At 48.3% G+C, this 18,470-nt stretch overlaps 1 protein-coding gene and 1 long non-coding RNA gene across 6 annotated transcripts in view; one reads left to right on the top strand and one right to left on the bottom strand.

Moving 5' to 3' along the window:
• Nucleotides 1–3,584: 3,584 nt before the first annotated feature.
• On the bottom strand, nucleotides 3,585–4,256 carry LOC116913098. Its single transcript, XR_004389596.1, has 2 exons — nucleotides 3,950–4,256; nucleotides 3,585–3,778 (listed from the first exon to the last, which is right to left on the bottom strand). It is a non-coding gene; the product is annotated as an uncharacterized LOC116913098 (long non-coding RNA).
• Nucleotides 4,257–10,490: 6,234 nt separating this feature from the next.
• Samd4a (sterile alpha motif domain containing 4A) overlaps nucleotides 10,491–18,470 on the top strand; it is a 225,809-nt gene continuing 217,829 nt past the window's right edge. For all 5 annotated transcript variants that reach the window (XM_032917458.1, XM_032917462.1, XM_032917461.1 and 2 more), the window contains exon 1: nucleotides 10,491–10,709. In XM_032917458.1, the coding sequence (XP_032773349.1) occupies nucleotides 10,514–10,709 (196 nt within the window). In that variant the 5' untranslated portion in view covers nucleotides 10,491–10,513. The remainder of the gene's footprint in view (nucleotides 10,710–18,470) is intronic.

The following is an 18,470-nucleotide window of genomic DNA, read 5'->3' as shown; positions in this document are numbered from 1 at the left end:
GATCCCCAAAACTGTGAACCAAGGCAAACCTTTCCTTCTGGGAAGTTCGTCGTGTCATATTTGTCATATTATCTGTTATAACAACAGACATCTATAAGAAGGATCGATTGTCATTAAATCTAACGAATCTCGTGGGCAACAGTGGCACCTGCTTGGGGGTGGGGGGGGGGTGGGAGTGGGGATGGGAGGTGGGGAATGGAGGGTGGGGGGTGGGGAGTGGGGGGTGGGGGAGTGGGGTTGGGGTAGGGGTGGGGGTTGGGGGTAGGGAGTGGGGGGCTGGAGGATGGGGAGTGGGGATTGGGGGTGAGGGGTGGGGAGTGGGGGGGGGGATGGGAGGTGGGGAGTAGGAGGTGGGGTGGGGTGGGGGGATGGGGAGTATAGACTGTTTCCGTCATATTGAGCTGCCGTGTACTTGGATCCCTAGGTTCTAAAATCATAGCTTTAAGTTTGTTCTCCTGCTTTGGAAGTCAACTATCTAGAACTACGAGCATATTTCAACTATATGGAAAAGAGTCAGGCAGTTCTTTCTCTTATTCGTTCTCCCAAGACTCGGTCTTGTCATACAGAAAATTATATCGCCATCTAGCAAATCCCTGGCTGGATTACCGCTGTGCACCACCAGGCCTGTGCACCCGCCACTTGCTCAGGGGCAGAAGAAGGAGTTGGTGACGTCCAGTAGGAGCAACGTCTACTTCTTTCCTTTGCGCCAACCTAAGACAAGCGCTTTCCCACTTCTCAGATCCTGACCCACATAGATCCTGCGAATAGGATTCGCGGTGCTTACAGTTAACCTCCTGACTGCATTTCTCCAATAGTTTATGGCACATTATGAGATGTTCCGCGGAAAAATTATAATTAATGCTTCACACATTTGTTTATTTTTAAGAAGTGTGAATCTATCTGCATTTGTGTTGGAGCTTGAACCCTCGTTTGCTTGTATTCTCCTGGATTTGGTTAACATTATCAGTTAATTGGTTTGAATTATAGTGTTTACAAATCTGTCAAAAAGACAGTGTGTTTAAGTCTTTGAAGGAAAAATAGAGTCAAGCCTTCTCATCTGACTCGATTCCAGGGAATGATGCTCAGTGCTTTTCTTCATGGGTTGTACAGCCGCCTTGCGTGTTGACTGCCTGTTGTCTTTAACTCTCTGAGCCTGGGGCTGGAACAGCAGAGAAGAAGGACTGAGGGGCAGACCATGTGTTACAGCCTGGAGCGCCTTATGCTAAACGCACCAGAAAAGACAAACATTGTTCCATTCCACTTACAGGAGATGTTTGGGGTGTTTGGGTTCATGTAGGTAGGGTGCAGAATGGCAGCAACAAGGGTTAGAGCCTTGAACTCAAGAACGCAAAAGTTTGCTATGTAGCGAAGATTTCCTGCCTTTACTTCCCAAGTGCTGGATTAACGTCATGCACCACCCTATCTGGCTTATGTGGCGCTGAGAATTGAATCCATGGCCTTGTGTATACTAGGAAAGCACTATTCCAACACACACACACACACACACACACACACACACACACACACACACACAGAGTGTTTTTCTTCTTTGAGAAGATTTCACTACATAGGTCTACCTGGATTAGAGATTTCTGATTAGACGTGCTAGCCTCAGACTCACAGAGATCTGCTGGCCTGTGCATCTACAGTACCGAGATAAAAGAAAAGTCCCCCGCCACCCACGAGCACACATTTTCTCTGTGTATGTGGCGTATGCCTATGTATGCACAGAAATCAATGTTGGGGTCTCCTTCCGGGCATTTCCACCTTATGTTTCTGCCCAGAGTCTCTCTTTGACCCTAAAGCTCACAGTTGGCAAAGGCTGGCTGGCCAGGGAGACTCCCCGAGTTCCTCCTGCTTCTGCCTCTCTGGGCTGAGATTAGAAACATGCAGACTTGCACCCAACTTCTCAACGTGGGGCTTGAGATCTGAACTCAGGTCTTACCTTGTCCACTGAGCCATCTCCTCAGCCCTTTCATAATACTTGCCACGAGTAGTGTGTGTACTCATCAGTGTGCAAGTGTGTGCATTTGTTGGTGTGCCTTTATATATAGACCTGAGGTAGATGTAGAGGTCTTTTCTCAATCACTTTCATATTTGTTTCTTGAGACAAACACCATGCCCCCTCACCCTCACCTCAGCACGAACATCCCTTAACAGAGAAGAGACGCTCTCTATAGCCACAGGGGCATTGGGACATTTATTGAAAGCAAGAGCAATGTCAATCTGAGCTAGTTCTCAGCCTATGCTCAGTTTCCCACCTGCCCCCAAAATGTCTCTTTTAGCTATTTTTGCAAATCTGAATGCAATAAAAATGTACACACTGCCTGTGGTTGCTATGAGCCTTTTGTCTCTTTTAATTTACTATTCTTCTAGGTCAGCTATCTTGGAGCCTGTCCCTGTTTCTGGAGTTGTCTGATTTTTCTTTATACAGTTGCATTCAACATTAAAACAAACACAGAAAGCCACTGTGTTCTGTGTTGTGCACTTCTCTCCACTCCTTACATGTCTGTTGTTGCACACATATTCACCGTTGCACACATATCCACTAATGCGCACATAACCACTATACCACACATATCCACTGTTGCACACATATCCATTGTTGCCACCATTGCACACATATTCACCATTGCCCACATATCCACTGTTGCACACATATCTACTGTTGCACACATATCTACTGTTGCACACATATCCACCGTTGCACACATATCCACTGTTGCACACATATCTACTGTTGCACACATATCCACCGTTGCACACATATTCACCATGGGCACACATATCCACCATTGCACACATATTCACCGTTGCACACATATCCACCATGGCACACATATCCACTGTTGCACACATATCCACCGTTGCACACATATCCACCATTGAACACATATTCACTGTTGTACACATATCCACTAATGCACACATAACCACTATGGCACACATATCCACTGCTGCACACATAACCACTATGGCACACATATCTGCCATTGTACATATATCCACCATTGCACACATATATCCACCATTGCCACATATTCACCATTGCACACATATCCACCATGGCACACATATCCACTGTTGCACACATATTCACCATTGCACACATATCTGCCATTGCACACATATCCACCATGGCACACATATCCACCATTGCACACATATCCACCATTGCACACATATCCACCGTTGCACACATATCCACCATTGCACACATATCCACCGTTGCACACATATATGCACCACCATTGCACACATATCCACCATTGCACACATATCCATTGCACACATATCCACCGTTGCACACATATCCACCATTGCACACATATCCACCGTTGCACACATATCCACCATTGCACACATATCCTCCATTGCACACATATCCTCCATTGCACACATATCCACCATTGCACACATATCCACCATTGCACACATATCCACCATCGCACACATATCTGCCATTGCACACATATACACTAATGCACACATATTTCTGATAGAGAAAGACACAAATCTTTAGCTCCTCTTAACTCCATCTTCTTTCAAGTAGTCATGATTAATGACAGTATTTTAGGCACCACTTTAAGAAATATAGATATACTGAGGACTTTATTAGTCATAATGACAACGAGGTTGGATTATTACCAATAAAGCTGGGGTTCAGGGTGGGAAATGTCTTAGGGCCACAGGGCTGGTAAGTAATGGGTCTGGGCTCCGAGATGGGATTCCCAGTCTTAAGCTGACGTTCTCTCTTCTTTAAATTTTTTTCATTAGCCTACCAAAAATTAAATCTTGTTATAGCATTTTTCAAGAATACGTTTTGGTTGTTTCTTTTCTTCCCCCCTTCCTGCCCTGCCCCTGTTTCTCTTGGGTTTCCCCTCCATCCCTCATTCCTTTCCATTTTCATGGTACAAGTGACAGTCGTATCTTTCTGGGACCAGCTCACCTTACTCAATACGATCCTTTTCTGTTACAGCAATTATTTCTGTAAATTCCACAGCTTCAGTTTTCTTGACAACTGAATAGCATCCCGTGTGCATATATGCCATGCTTTCCTTATCCAGGCACCAGCTGAGGGACAGATAGGGTGGCTCCATTCCCATGCAATTGTGAACAGAACAACAGAAAACATGGGCGTGTGGGTATCTCTGTGGCAGGATAAGCTCGGGAACGGGGATCTGGGTGGCATGCCAGTCAGTTACCCTTTTGCTACTTCGAAGGACCCCGGTCTGGTTTCCGTTGTCATTGCATTAGTAAGCACCCTACCAACAGTGGGTACGTGACCCGCATACTCTACACACTCTCCAGTCAGTCGACTGTTTCCTTCTTCACAGCCATTCTGCTGGGGTGAGACGGAATCTCACACTGCTTTTGAATTTGCCTGACACAGATGGAACAACGGCTTCTTTGGAAATGTTCAACCTCTTTACGCATTAGAGCTGACTTTCTTAATCACAAAAAAAATAGAATTATAGAATAGATTTTGGAGGAATAAATTTTCCAGGCCATTTGTATACCACTGGCCTATTCCTTTTGAATCTCTTACTAGAAAGAATTCTAAGTGCTGAAAAGTTGGAAGAGTTAAATGGCAAATACCACCCATTCCTATACTCAATATTTTGGCTGTATTATTATTACTATTATTATTATTATTATTATTATTATTATTATTATTATTTTGTATATGTGAAGTGAGCACTTGGCTGTACCTTTTCACACGTTCCTCCAGGAGTCCATCAATCTGTTGTATTTGGAAGCACTGTTCTCAAATATAATTTACTTTTGAAGACAGGTGTATTGAGGTGGACGTTTGATAGTTTACTGACCCATGATTCTATTCTGTTCTTGCTATTTCAAATGACACCGAAATAAGCAGTTTTTGTCAATCTTGTACTTTAATACTGTTTGTCTTACTCTAATAGTGTTTTTTTTTTTTTTACTTTAGTATGGTAGAGTTCTAAAAATTGTATTACCAGGAAATCCAAAAAGGGATACTCCTCACTTAGATGCCACGGGGCTGCTTGCCACTGAAATTCAGTAGCAATGTGGAGGAGGGCCTCCTCTCTCCTTGTTTTACCTATTACTGCCAAAATAAAACTTAAAACACACAAACGCGGAGTCCTCCAGATACCATATGGATACAAACAATATTTATATATCCATCTCTTGCTGGATTCATCAATGGTTAAAATTTTGTCCATCTCGGCTAAAGCAATTAATTCCAGTAACGCTGGCTCAGGCTCAGGAGGAAACATCCACAGTGCTTTCTTCATTTCCTGGCAGAAGGCCTGTCTTTCTGGGCTTTCTCAACTCTGAAGCTTGCCTCGATGTGACCCACTTAATACTGCACATACTGTGCGTGCACGCGCGCGCGCGCGCGCGCGCACACACACACACACACACACACACACACACACACGTATATCACAAGTATATTATTTCAGGCTTTCAGTTAGAGAGTCAAAAGATCAATGTGTCTCCTACCTTCCAATCCCTCTTTGACCAGTGTAACGTCCTATATGTAATAAGTGCTCCTCGTTGAACGAATTAGCAGATTTATTGAAGAAAAGCTCAAAGAAGCAGAAAATGCTTGAGTTCTAGTCTTTCTATGCCAACCTGAAGAATCTGAAACGTAAATGTGGTCTGAACTGTCAAGGAAGCTAAGAGCTGAGGTAGGAAGCCTGGGTCTAGATGGTAGGACAAGACTAAAGGAAGGAGCCCGAGAGGCTCCCTATCAGTTCCTGGGATGTGCAGGCCTGAGATTTATTTACAGTCCAGCGCTCCCTTCTCTGTGGTGCTAGGAATCCAACTCAGGGCCTTCCCTCTGTGGGACAGCGCTCTACATGAACGTTACCAGCATAGTTCTTAAGGAATCTTCTAACTTGGGGCAGCAGTTGTAAGCTCATGCAGTATTTTGTTATCATGTTTAAGCTTCTTGTAGAAAAGAGAGAGACAAGACAATAATCCTCAGAAATGCCACACATTTTTTAGGGAAAATAATCACACTTTAGGGTAATATCGTACATTCTCATATGCCATGTATATATAAAATGAACATCGAATACTTATATTTTCTTAGTATGTTAAATAATTACATACTTTGAGGAATGTAGATTTTAAGTATATATTTCTTCGTATAGTAAGAAATATTCGTATATTTCTTCATATAAGCTTCCATATTGGATGAAGATTGCCATCTGTCTTTAGTGTTCCTTCTTGAGGACCTGGCATGGAATAAGTATTCATACATACTTATTGAATGGTTGAAAGAAAAGCATGATGACCATATAGTTTTGCAAATGTTTCCCAGCCCAGGAAATAAACAGCTCTAATGCTTCTATAAGTCTATGTGATGTGTATATCCCCCCTATTGCCCCGTTGTGAATCTTATATTTTTCTCAACCTTATCTTTAAAGACAGGGTCTTTCTCTGACCCTGCAGCACACTGTCTAGGCTAGGCGGTTGTCCCGGCAGGCCTCGGTAACCAGTCAGGGCACTGTGCAGTCAAACTTGCAAAAGGCGCTTTATTTACTGGGCTGTGTGGTAATTTATCTTACTTCTAGAAGTTTCATTGAAATAACATAAACATAGGCTTCTCCAGGATACCAGTAATTTAAAAAAAAAATACTTAGAAAGGCAATTGACCTTTTTGGAATCGATAATCTTTCAAACACACCCGAACATTTGAGTTGTTGTCCAGGGATATTATTTGCTAAGCAAACATCAGGAGAAGCAAGAAAATGCAAAATCATGCTGAACAGCAAGACTTCAATGATGATCTAAGTATGACACTGGTTCCTAGGTCAAAGACTGCCTTCAGAACCACGCTTCTCCCGTAGGTGGCACTATTTTCTTTCATCGCTGTGTTTGCAACTTAACTCTCTGGACTTAACCGTCTGGACCCCCTGGTTTACTAGCCCCGTTTTAAGTAGCAGACGACAATAATTAATGTTATCGGTGTATCATTGGTTTTCTTTAACAATAACAGCAACAATTCATTGGGGGACATCTAAAACCCTTGGCTGAGTTAGCACCGCATGGTCCCATCTCTCATTGGCTTCCCTATTTTCTGGCAGAAGTACTACCAAGGAGTAGCTGACATGCTGGGCTGGAGGGTGGGGGACTCTACAAAACTGTCCTGCTTCTATGATAATAAAATAAATCAGAAGTCAAACACTGACTCCGGGATCAGTGTTTCCCAAATAGAGCAAGCTAGTCATCAAATTATGCAGATACCTCCTCTGGGTGGTTAATAGTGAACTTTTAAAAATTCACACACTCAGTTGTGATGGAAACATTGGCAAAACATTGTGCCACCCTACAATCCCTTTCAATACCCTAAGAGATGGGAGGTGTTGTTACACTGCCAGGACCTACACTGGGCAGAAAGGGAATCCGAGCACTGGGGTACGAAAGGATTGGAAATCCAGAGGCAAGTGTGGGAGCTGAAAGATGGCGGAATAAGGCCTTGGATACTTTACCTTAAAAACTGTGCTAGCTAGAGCATGGCAGGCAGGCCCGCGTTTGCTTTTCCAGCACTCCTTAACAAATTCAAGTTCGAAGGCTCGGCCTTTCTCCCTGAAAACAGGACGGGTTTTGGCCCAGTCCCTTTGTGAATGCTTACACTAGAAGGTGCAGAGAGGTTTAGGCTTTGGGGTATTTTTAGCCAACCCCCTTCTTTTGGGAAATTGACCCATGCATGCATTTTGTAGTAGGCGACCCAGAGCTGCCAGCGGCAAATCCCTGCCCAGCCTCCGGCCCCGCCCTTTCCAGGCACAGGTGAAAGCTGCGTCCCCCGAACTCCGCGGTGCTGACAGGTGGTCTCGCCACGCCTCCCCGTCGCCCAGGGCGCCTGGGGCCACAGCTCCAGGCCACCAGCCACAGCCGCGCGCCAAGCATAGCTTGAGATCAGGCTCCCGAAGTCCTCCTCCTCTTCCCGGGAAAGCGAGGCCGGAGGCGGGTGCCCGGGACCGCAAAGCAAAGGGCATCCGGCGCCCGACTTGGGCCGAGGGTGGTCGACCAGGCCCTGCTTGCTTTTCCTGGACAAGGGCCTCGTGGAGTCCTACGACCAGGCACGTCCAGCCCTGCGCTGTGCCCTTCGCCGCCCTCTGCCACTTCCCGGGTCCCATCCCCCAGGAACCCATCCAAGCCCCCAGAGACAGTGACTCCGGGTGTTTACGGTCTACACCAGTCAGCCACCCACGGGTCCCAGACCAAAGGGTCACTGGACCTGGCGAGCCACATTCCCAACGGCGAGCGGCGGGTGGCAGCACCGTTCCAGCTCGGTTGGGATTCACTCCTGTCCCAGCTCCGGCGGCTCCGGTGCCCTGGCCGCTGTAGAACACGCGGGTGGCAGCCGGGAGGAATTCGCCCGGACCCCTCCCCTTCCCCAAACTTCTGTGTTTCGCTACGCAGATCTTCCAATCTGTGCTCTTCCGCTCCTCCCACTTGGCTCCTTCCTCCTCTATGGTCCGGGCTTAGGAATCCGTCCCTCCCCCCAGCCCGCCGCCCGCCGGGCCCGGGGATCCTCCCCCCGACTCCCCCGCGTGCCGCCGCCGCCGCCCGGGTTCCTCTCCCCCCGCTCGGGCGCTCCCTGCCAAGCCCATGATGTAATGGTGTATGTTAATCAGTAGCATGTGGGGAGCTCCGGGCGGCTCAGTCCTTCGCGAGCCGATACTGGAGGCAGCAGCGGCGGCAGCGATAGCGCCCCGAACCCGCAGCGCTGCCCTCTCCGCGCGCCGCCAGCCCCGACGGCATGGCCCGCACCCCGCGCTCGGAGCGCCCTCAACCCCGCTGATTGCTGCTACGGCCCCGGACCCGTGCGCAGGGCCCCAAACCGCAGGGATGAACTGCGTGGAGGTGAGTGTCCCTTTTGCTTCCCCGGGAGAGGCACCCAGCGGTCCCTCCGACCCTTTCCGGGAGGCTTCGCTTTTCTACCCAGAAGTTCTGGGTGGCAGATGCTGGACGCGAGCGGCTCCAAGAGAGCCGGACGGTTAATCTCTCCTCGCCGCGCCACGGGAGCTGTATGGGACCATGGAGCCCCTAAACCTAACTTTTCTTCTCTGAGGTCCTTGGGGGGCGTGTGCCGAAGGGAGGGACCTGCATTTCCCTCGGGAACCGCCCTGCCACCTGGGAAAGCCGTGCTACCGGCTCCCGCGGTCTCCGCGGAAGGCGTGCGCCCCCAACCGCATCGCCTTGGGCCTGGGACCCGAGGGCGAGGACACTCCGGCCCGCAGGCGGCGGCGGGGACCGGGGCAGGATGCCTAAATCACACGCGCGCACACGCACATCTGATCGCCGTGGGCTAAGCAGGCCCAGGGAAACCTCCCGGGTGGGCTGGCGCGGCTCTGGGGAGTGAGGGCTCCGACTGAGCCGCGCCGAGCTTTGGGTAGGGAGAGTTTATTTTTGTCTCGAGCTGTCGCTGCGGCTGCTCACGGCCTAAATCCAGAGGGGAGCCTGGCGGCTGAGATGCTGGCTGTTGCTGTAGATGGAGCTGCAGCCGTACGGCTGCTTCTCCGGGAGGAGGAGGAGGAGGAGGAGGGAGGAGGGAGGAGGAGGAGGGAAGGAGGAGGGATGGGGAGGTGGAGGGGGAGGAGGAGGAGGAGGAGGAGGAGGAGGAGGAGGAGGAGGAGGAGGAGGAGGAGGAGGAGGAGGAGGCTGGAACCCTGGTTGCCTCTGTCACCGCCTCTGCTTTGCATTAGTCCCCACCCCACCCCCGCGCCCTTCGCAGCCATTGCAAGTTTTCAGCGCGGGGAGGATCTGTTGCTGGTGCTGGCGTTCGCAGACACAGCCCCAGAGGCCACTCCGGGTGGGGCGTGCAGGGAGCACTTGCGGGTCACAGCCGCAGCAACAGGAAGCCGCGGGGTCTCCTCCCGCACCTGGGAAGGAAGCTGTGGCAATAGCTCAGCTCGCGCATCCGAGTGTGGAGGGGCCGGCTGGAATTTAGGGGACTTCCCTTCGCGGGACACCCCCCCCCCAGCCTCGGCTCCCACACACCCCCTACCGAGCTCCCTCTCACGCCCGGATCCCCCTAGACGCTCTCGTCCGCGTGCCGAGGTCTCACTGCAGCTCTTTCTGTCCTTTCAGTAGTGATCGCCGCTTGGGAATGCGGGTGTGAAGGGTCCGAGCTGCCGCCCAGCGGGGAGGAGACCCCAGGACGCCGGAAATCACCATCCTGAAGCTACGAGAAAAGGGGAAAGAGCGTTCTTCATTCAGTTTTGTGCCTTGTGAGGGATTTACATTTTTAATCGCTAATTTTTTTTTTTTAAATATATCTCCATGCTACTGTCTGTCATCGTCTCTGGAGAATCAACCAGAACCACCGGAACGTAACTGAACCGATACGGAGAGGAGAGCGAGGCAGGAGCAGAGTCAGTACCTGCAGCGCCCGGGCACCGGAGACCTTGGAACCCGAACGCGTCTCGGGAGGCCGCGGGGCTGCGGCTCCGCCAAACTTTGGGGCGGGCAGGAGCGCCGAGGGGCTTCGTAGACGGAGGGCGGCCCCCTAACCATGATGTTTCGCGACCAGGTCGGGGTGCTGGCGGGCTGGTTTAAGGGCTGGAACGAGTGCGAGCAGACTGTTGCGCTGCTGTCGCTGCTCAAGCGCGTAAGCCAGACCCAGGCCCGCTTCCTTCAGCTCTGCCTGGAGCACTCGCTGGCCGACTGCGCCGAGCTGCACGTCCTGGAAGGAGAGGCCAACAGCCCGGGTAAGTGCGCGGCCGTGGATCCCCGCGGCTCCCCGGGAATCCAGTCTCCCCGCCTCCCGCCCGAGCTCCGCCCCCCCCACCCCGCCTCCACTCCGCCGGGACCTGGTCCTCACTGGCCTCCGGGCTCTGGAGCATCTGCCTGGAACCCGGTCCCTCTGTCCGCTTTGGGGGGTTTTGACCATTGTGAACTCCTTAGTCCATTCCGTGTGGTAGCTACCGTAGCATGAATGATTGATTTTTCTCTCCTGCGCTTTCCTTGGAAATAAGTAAGTCAGGTCACGTAGAGTCTGGATTTTCTGCCACCCCCCCCTCCCGCTTCTTTCGGGTAACGTGGCTCGTCGTGTTCAGCAATACACCAGGAAGCACAGGACTGCCCCTTCAGTCGCCAAGCTCAGACAGGCTGTACGAATACCTGAAAAATGCGATTCTATTATTCATTCTCCTTCAACCCCCCCACGGATAGCACTGCTTTAGAGGTTTGTCTTCTGAATAATATGTAGGTGACGCTATAGGCTGTCAAAATGACATTTGCAGCCTGCCTGTGATGTGGCTACACTTACTGGTCATGACGTTATCCGCATTGATAAGAGATCTTGTGGGAAGACCAGGCATGGATTGGGCTCCACGGCGTGTGGCTTTTGTTAGGAAACTTTAAGGGAGGGAACAGCACTGTTTATTAGTAACCCTTTGGTAATTTACAGTCAAAGCAACCACTACAGAAAGTAAATACAGTCGGAACACCCAGTGGTTTGACTTCTGCCTTTCTGGGTGGTGACAGACTCAAATTGTATCTCGAGTAAAGGGAGGCGGGAGATGGGGGGCGGAGGGGTGACGTGGGAGAACCTGGCGATTTGTGGCGGGGGAGGCAGGGAAATGCTTTGGTTCCTGCTGCTGCAGGAGGGTGAACAGAGCCCCCAGTGTTTATGCAGAGTAAAGAAGGCAGGGTCCTCTTCCAGCTGTTCTATGTTAGCTGCGAGTCTGGATTGCCATTTGTTGACAAGGTCCAGTCCAGGCCAGTGGGGACTGAAGGCTGCCATGACTGAGCCTTCAGAACATTAGAGAAGGGCCTGTGGCTTCCTCATTCTTCCAGCCTGATACAGCGCTTACGATGCCGAACACACTAGAATGAGATGTTTCCTTATATAGACTCCTAGGGTGGAAGTGGAACTAGAAAATCCTGCAGGCCTTTTCCTAACTGCGTCCAAAGGATCCTGAACTGCCAAGTATGGAGGGTCATTCCGAGGGGACTCCACTGAGCCCCAGCCTGGCAGCCCAGCCCAGTTACTCAGAAGGGCACAGTAGCTGGGCCCCCTTGCTGAAGCTTGAGTGCCACATTTATAAATAGCTGAGCCAGCCTCCTTCCTCTGGGTGCAGAAACATGACTGGGGGGGACGGATGATCTGCTCGCCTTGCCTCCGTCCTTAATGTCAGAGCACAGCTTTCCACCTGCTTAAACTTGCTTCCTTGGATTTGACAAACAGGATTATGTAAACTTTTCCTTTTGCAGAGTGCAGAGGATCCTAGTACAGTCACTTATGTCCGATGCTTGGCTTCGGGAAGCTCAGGGACCGGTTAAACTAACAATAATTTGTCTTTATGTTACTCAGATGTTGGTCTGACATTTCTTCCCTTTTGAGTAGTGGAGAGGATTTTTCTCCCCAAGAAAGTAGCTGTCAAGTCAGTAGGCAAAGCAATTAAATGTACGATATAGAAATAAGGGCCTTCATTCAGGCACCTTATAACTTAACAAACAAAGAGAATTAAAATTATGTCTGCTTTTGAGGCACATTTCATAATTTTTCTCTTTTAAACTTAAAAACATTGTGCAAAACATCTACCAATTTGTGCTGCTAAATGATATAGAAATATAAAATACGAAACCGTTGCATATGATAGGAACCATTTTCCAGCTTATGGGTTCATCTTTCCACCTAAATATTTCACCTATCTAGAGACCCTTTGCCCTTGATTTGCTGTGAGGCAGTGCTGTAGAGGGAGGTGAGTGATGGTTTCCAATCAGAGGGTGGAGGATAGAAAGTATCCAGAGGTGTCAAAGCAAACCTGTTGCACTTCTCTTCTCTGCGCTTAGCCAGGGACCAGGAAGCAGGGGTAAAAGTATCTGGTTAGCAGCCAGAGAAGATGGTATAAAATAGGTAGAAAACGTTGGCTTTCTCGAAACACACCATTTTTCTAGATACAATCCTTTTTCCTTTCTTTCCCTGATGCAGGACCTCTTTTAGCCTAGCCCAGTCTCAAACTTTCTGTTAGGCACCTTTAACTTCTAATCTTCCTAAGGACTAGGAGTAGAGGTTCCTGCTATCACATTGGCTTATGTGGTGCTGGGGAGGGAACTCAGGGCCTTGTGTGTGTGAGGTGAGCACTCTGTCGAACTGAATTACATCCTCAAGTGCATACAACCTTTAAAATTTTTACACACTAATCCATGTCATCACATATTTAGAAGCGGTTGCAAAACTTCTCTAGCCGTCAGTGAGAAGTGACTCCAAAGACAGACAGAAAGGAAAGACAGGACAACGATATCTCTAGATATAGCCCTGAAGCCTTGGGATTACTAAGGCAAGCACCCTTTACCAACTCTCTCGTTTTCCCTGCACAATCATATAAAACAGTGGTTGCTGTCTACAGTGTTAGCAGCTAAATATCACAAGGTACCTTTAAAAAAAATATTCCTTAAGAAGACAAGAAAATGTTCAGCGTACGTGAGGAATGTTTACAGCCGAGGTAATTAACCTCCAATCTGTTCTGGTGTGCTTCAATGATTCGGTTAGCTAGGCTGGGCCGAGTGACTCATTCATTGAGTGGCTCAGATTTCCCAGATCCTAGTTGTCCTGTGTTGTTTCTTTTGTAATCAACAATTAAAACACACACACACACACACACACACACACACACACACACACACACAGAGTTCTTTTAGTGCTTGGAGGTTTTAAAACTCTGTCGATGAGACTCAAATTTGTATCTGAGGCTCTTTTATTTTTTATTCTCATGAGAAAAATTTCCCGTGCACTGACTTTGAATAGGCTGCACGTTGAACGTGGTTCCTTGAAGATCTGTGGGTATCTTCTGTTCTAGCTTCTCATCCCCTTAGCCTTATTAAGAATCTAGTGATTCACAAGTTTAGTCTTTACCTTAGGTTTAAGGCCACCAGAGATCCAAAGGAAGTAGCTGACTTGGTTTCTAGGGTGGCTCTGCTGTGGAATGCCCCTGAAGGTCTAAAGGCTTGAATTCCAGAGTCTGGTGGGAGCCTTCAAAGAGAGGACAGTGGGGCCTGCCCCTTCTTCTCCTTGGCTCTCTGCCCTTTGCTTTGCCGTGATGTATCACCGTGGGCCCAAGGCAACAAACCAACTAACTGTGGACCAAAACCTCCCACTCTATGAGGCAGAACAAACCCTTTCTCTTTGTAAATTGATCACTGCTGGCATTGTGTGTTGCAGTTACAGAAAGCTGACTAGCGTAGTACCCGTGTATTTGTGTGACTGTTTTGACCTTTTCACAGCAGACTTAGTCAAGGATGGGCGGTCACGTCCTCTCTCTAAGTAACAGCTTGTTTTCGGGACTCTTGGGCCCAATGTGAACTAGTTCAGGTTCACACGGAGGCTCCTCTTCCTTGGTAGGGTCGGCTTCTGGGACTATCCAGGTACTTCAATATTAACGTAATGGCAAAAGTGGAATTCCACAAATTCACTCGAAGTTTTGGGGAAAAAAAAAGTCGCGTCACACTGCTCCTGACTTTTTGTCATTTGCATTATGTTTGTTGGTGAAAAGCAGATGGTAAGTCAAGATCTACAAGCTAACCCATAAAGACACTTTTTAAAAAATTATTTAATGTATGAGTGAGTGTTCTGCTGCATATACATCTGCCTGCCTGAAGGGGCATCGGATCTCCCGATAGATGGTTGTGAGCCACCATGTGGTTGCTGGGAATTGAACTCAGGACCTCTGGAAGAGCAACCAGTGCTCTTAACCTCTGAGCTATCTCTCCAGCCCTCATAAAGACTTTTATTCACAAGTTGCACTTATTCTGAGGGGACAGACTGTGCACATATTATGGGTGCTTGCATAAGTTAATGTCTAAAAGAAAAATTGTTGCATGCCTCTAATTAAACAAGAGAGACGTCGGGGTTATAGGAAGTGGCGGTGCTTGAGATGAGACTGGCTGGCGGTAGGAGGGCATTGGTGTACCTGCTCACATTGGTCGGTGAAGATGCTGGTTCTGTGGGTTTCCACAGTGTGGCTATGCTGTTTTCTCTCCCCTCTTGACTTCTTCTATCACAAATGGAGTAAAAGGAGAACAGCAGAGGAGGTTTTCTTGATAATATATTCATTACAGTTTTTCTGTTCATTTATTCATTCAACAAACACTTTACAACTGCCTGCCATTTTTCTGGCCCAATGTTATGCAGTGGGGATACAGAAATAACCCTTTGCATTCCAGTGCCTGGCCCATGATAGATATTTTCAGTGCTGAGTGAATAACTAGTTCACTGAACGTGCTGGAGCATAGATATAGTCAGAAAACATACAGAGAGGCATGCTGGGGGCGGCGTGAATACAGCAGCAAGTGGTTCCGGCAAGGTGGAGAGGAATTCACTGAGCTGGACCTGGATGGAGCTGGATCTTGAATGGCAAATATGGATGGTCGGCATAAAGACGATTATGAGAAGGCAAAACGGCACTTCCACAGCAGAGAGGATAGCACGAGTGCGACTGTTCTGGTGAGGCAGTGCATGTAGAGTGGCTGAGTTCAAAGACGTGCAAGTTAAAAACAGAAATGGTGTGTGTGCTTGGCATGGCCAGCCAAGGGGGACTTAGAATTCATTCTGCAGAGGTGACTAAAAGCCCTGGTGGATTCAGGGGCAGGGGGATGCTGGGAAGGAAGAGGGAAGGGAATGGGTGTTAGGAGGGATGTGTGTGGTACAAGTACCATAGATTGCACGATGTGTTTGATGTGTCCGTGTGTCGTGTGTGGATGTGTGGTATGTGCAACATGCATGGTGTGTAGGCATGTGTGAGTAGTGTGATGTGTGGATTTGTATGTAGAATGGTCAGGGTAGTGTGTGTGTGTTATGTATATGTAATGTGGTATATGGACAAGTGACATTTTGGGGTATGGTATATATGGTATCATGGTGTAGCTGGTGTATTTAGTGTGTGGCGTATTGGTAGTATGGTATATATGTGATAAATATGACTGGTCTGTGCTATGTGTATGGCTCATATATGATGTGTGTTCTGTGTGTATGTGTGTGTTATGTATGGTGCAGGGTGTAAACGGTGTGGCATTTAAGTCTGTATGCATGGTATGGTTAGTATAGTGTGTATGGTGGATGTATGTTGTATGTATGTGAGTTCTGTGATGTGTGTTTGTATGAATGACGTGTAGGAATGTGGATATATATGTATATACACACACTATGGGTGTGAGTAGTGGGTCTGTGGGTATGCTGTATGGATAGTGCGAGGTGTATGTAGGATGTATGTATGGTATGTGGATGTCAGTATAGTGCTATGTGGCTATATGTGCATGGCATAGGTAGTATGATATGTGCAAGACGTGGGTATGATAGTGTGGGAAGTGGGCATGTGTGTGGTCAGGGTTGTGCTTGTCTTTCTGTGTTGTTAGACTTGTGGGGAGAAGATGACCTGGAATACATGCTCGTCCCCCGAGAGACGGAAGTGGGGAAGAGAGGCAACTTGGTGCTGGCAGTTTCCATTGGTGCCATTGTCTCGGGGCAGTGTGGGTGCTGTCGGCACCAGTGTGAAGGGAAGAAAGAAGGACTGAGAGAGAAAGAATAGAAAGGTATTGTCTCTGAGCTTGTTCATCCATATCCACAGGCAGGCAGACATTATAGAGGCTTCTTGGAGTGCAGATTTGAGATCTGTCAGACAGGACGACTAAGTCAATTTCCGAGCTTCAGTTTTTCTCGTGATGATGGTGATAAACCTCATTGTTCATTGTCTAGAAGTCCCTGGTTAATGACCCCACAAAGCTCTGTTTTATCCTTCAGGTTTGAACTTGTCTTTCATTATAGGGGAAAACTGGCACCGTACTGTTTTCCTCAATGAAGACCTTTGCATTTAAAAATTATCAAGGAGATGTTGGAGCCAACTGGAAAAGTGTCACTATCACGAACGACCTTTTGTGTTTTAGCTTGGTTATTCTAAAAATTGCAACCCCCAACTTAATTTTTCCAAGTAAATGGTCAAGTTTTTTCTTCAGTTGGTGTGTGAGAAGAATTCATTAGGTTGAGCGACTCTACAGACAGAGCTTCTATAAGTACACCGTTCAGGTAGGAAGTTGACACACACTATCTTTGAGTTGGTCTGGAATAGACCAGCAACTTACAACTGCTACATTTGTAGCCAGTGCTAGGACTCAACACCCTGTGCTGTGAATGGCTTGAATTTGGTTGTTTACTGTGGGGGATCACTGGTGTCAGCTACTAGAATATGTTAGAATCCACCCCATCAAAGCAGATACAGGACAGACTTCCCAGCAGTCAAGTTGGCTTGTTTGTGTCTCCATAAAATCAAGAGAAGACAAACTGAAGGCTGGGAGGACTGAGAAGCCACTGAAAGTTCCCAGAGTCCTGCCGAGGTGTCATTCCGAGGAGAAAGGGTAGGACCGAGAAAAGGAGGCAGAGGTGGTCACTTATCTGCCAAGTGCCCATGTCACTTCATTTGCCCAGCAAAATGGGGAGCTCAGAACCTCATGTTTTGTTTTGTTTTGTTTTGTTTTGTTTTATACAATCACTTCCTGAGTTTTTAGCCTGGTCCTGCCCTTTCATTCCTCATAATGATTTCTCCTGAGACCTGGCTGAACTCACTCTCCACTCACAGATTAAGATGCCCGAATCAGGCATCTATCTCTTCTGGAAGCTGCCTCGGGGCAGAATTCTCCCGAAGAAAGCAGAACTTTGAGAACCAGAGCGAGTGCTCTCTCTTAGTATGCCGGTCAAGATTCAGGCTCTGTCCTGAAGCCTGCAGCCTCAGAGCCAATGCGGAGCACCCAGACACTGACTTGCTCTTGGACTTCTTAGATCTCAGAAGCCAGCCCATGAGCTTTGTTCACTCTCCAAGTAACATACAATACAGTTTTGCCATTCCAGTCTACCGGGTAAAGCCTAAATGATTCTTTGGCTTCTCCTGTACACTAGATATTACCATTTGGATGGTACCGAGACACGAACGCACTGTAATAAACTGTGGGGCCAGGGTTCATTGGGACATGCAAATTCTCTACCTACTCAAGAGCTGGGTGCTTTGCCAAGAAGTGGAGCTGTGGTAGTAATTTATCTCAAGGAGCTCCCACTCAACTTGCGGACGGAAAACAAACACAAATGCAACCGTTACACCATATACAGCTGCTCCGTGTTATGATTCGAGCGGCAGAACCAGACCGGACTTGACTGAAGGGGCGAGAGCTGGGTGCTTGGCATAGCGTTAAGAAGATGAATGTGGATGGCGGTGGCTTGAGTCCAGCATTTGGAGGACGTGCCTTAATGTTCACGAGACACCGGCCTCTTTTAGTATGTGTGATGCCAATTTCACTAGGGAAATCACACACAGGAAGGGAGACTCCCTGTATGTGCCACATAGGGGGCAGGCATCACAGCCATTAATGGGTGACCGTAACAGAGAGGGAGTGGGTATGAAACAGATTGGGAATGGGTTCTGGGTCAATCCAGGCAGTCATCGTTTCAAAGATATTTACATGTAGGAGAACAAAACGAAACA

This window comes from Rattus rattus, chromosome 12 (assembly GCF_011064425.1).
Source record: "Rattus rattus isolate New Zealand chromosome 12, Rrattus_CSIRO_v1, whole genome shotgun sequence".
Classification (NCBI taxonomy): domain Eukaryota; kingdom Metazoa; phylum Chordata; class Mammalia; order Rodentia; family Muridae; genus Rattus; species Rattus rattus.
This window is presented reverse-complemented; position numbering and strand designations above follow the sequence as displayed.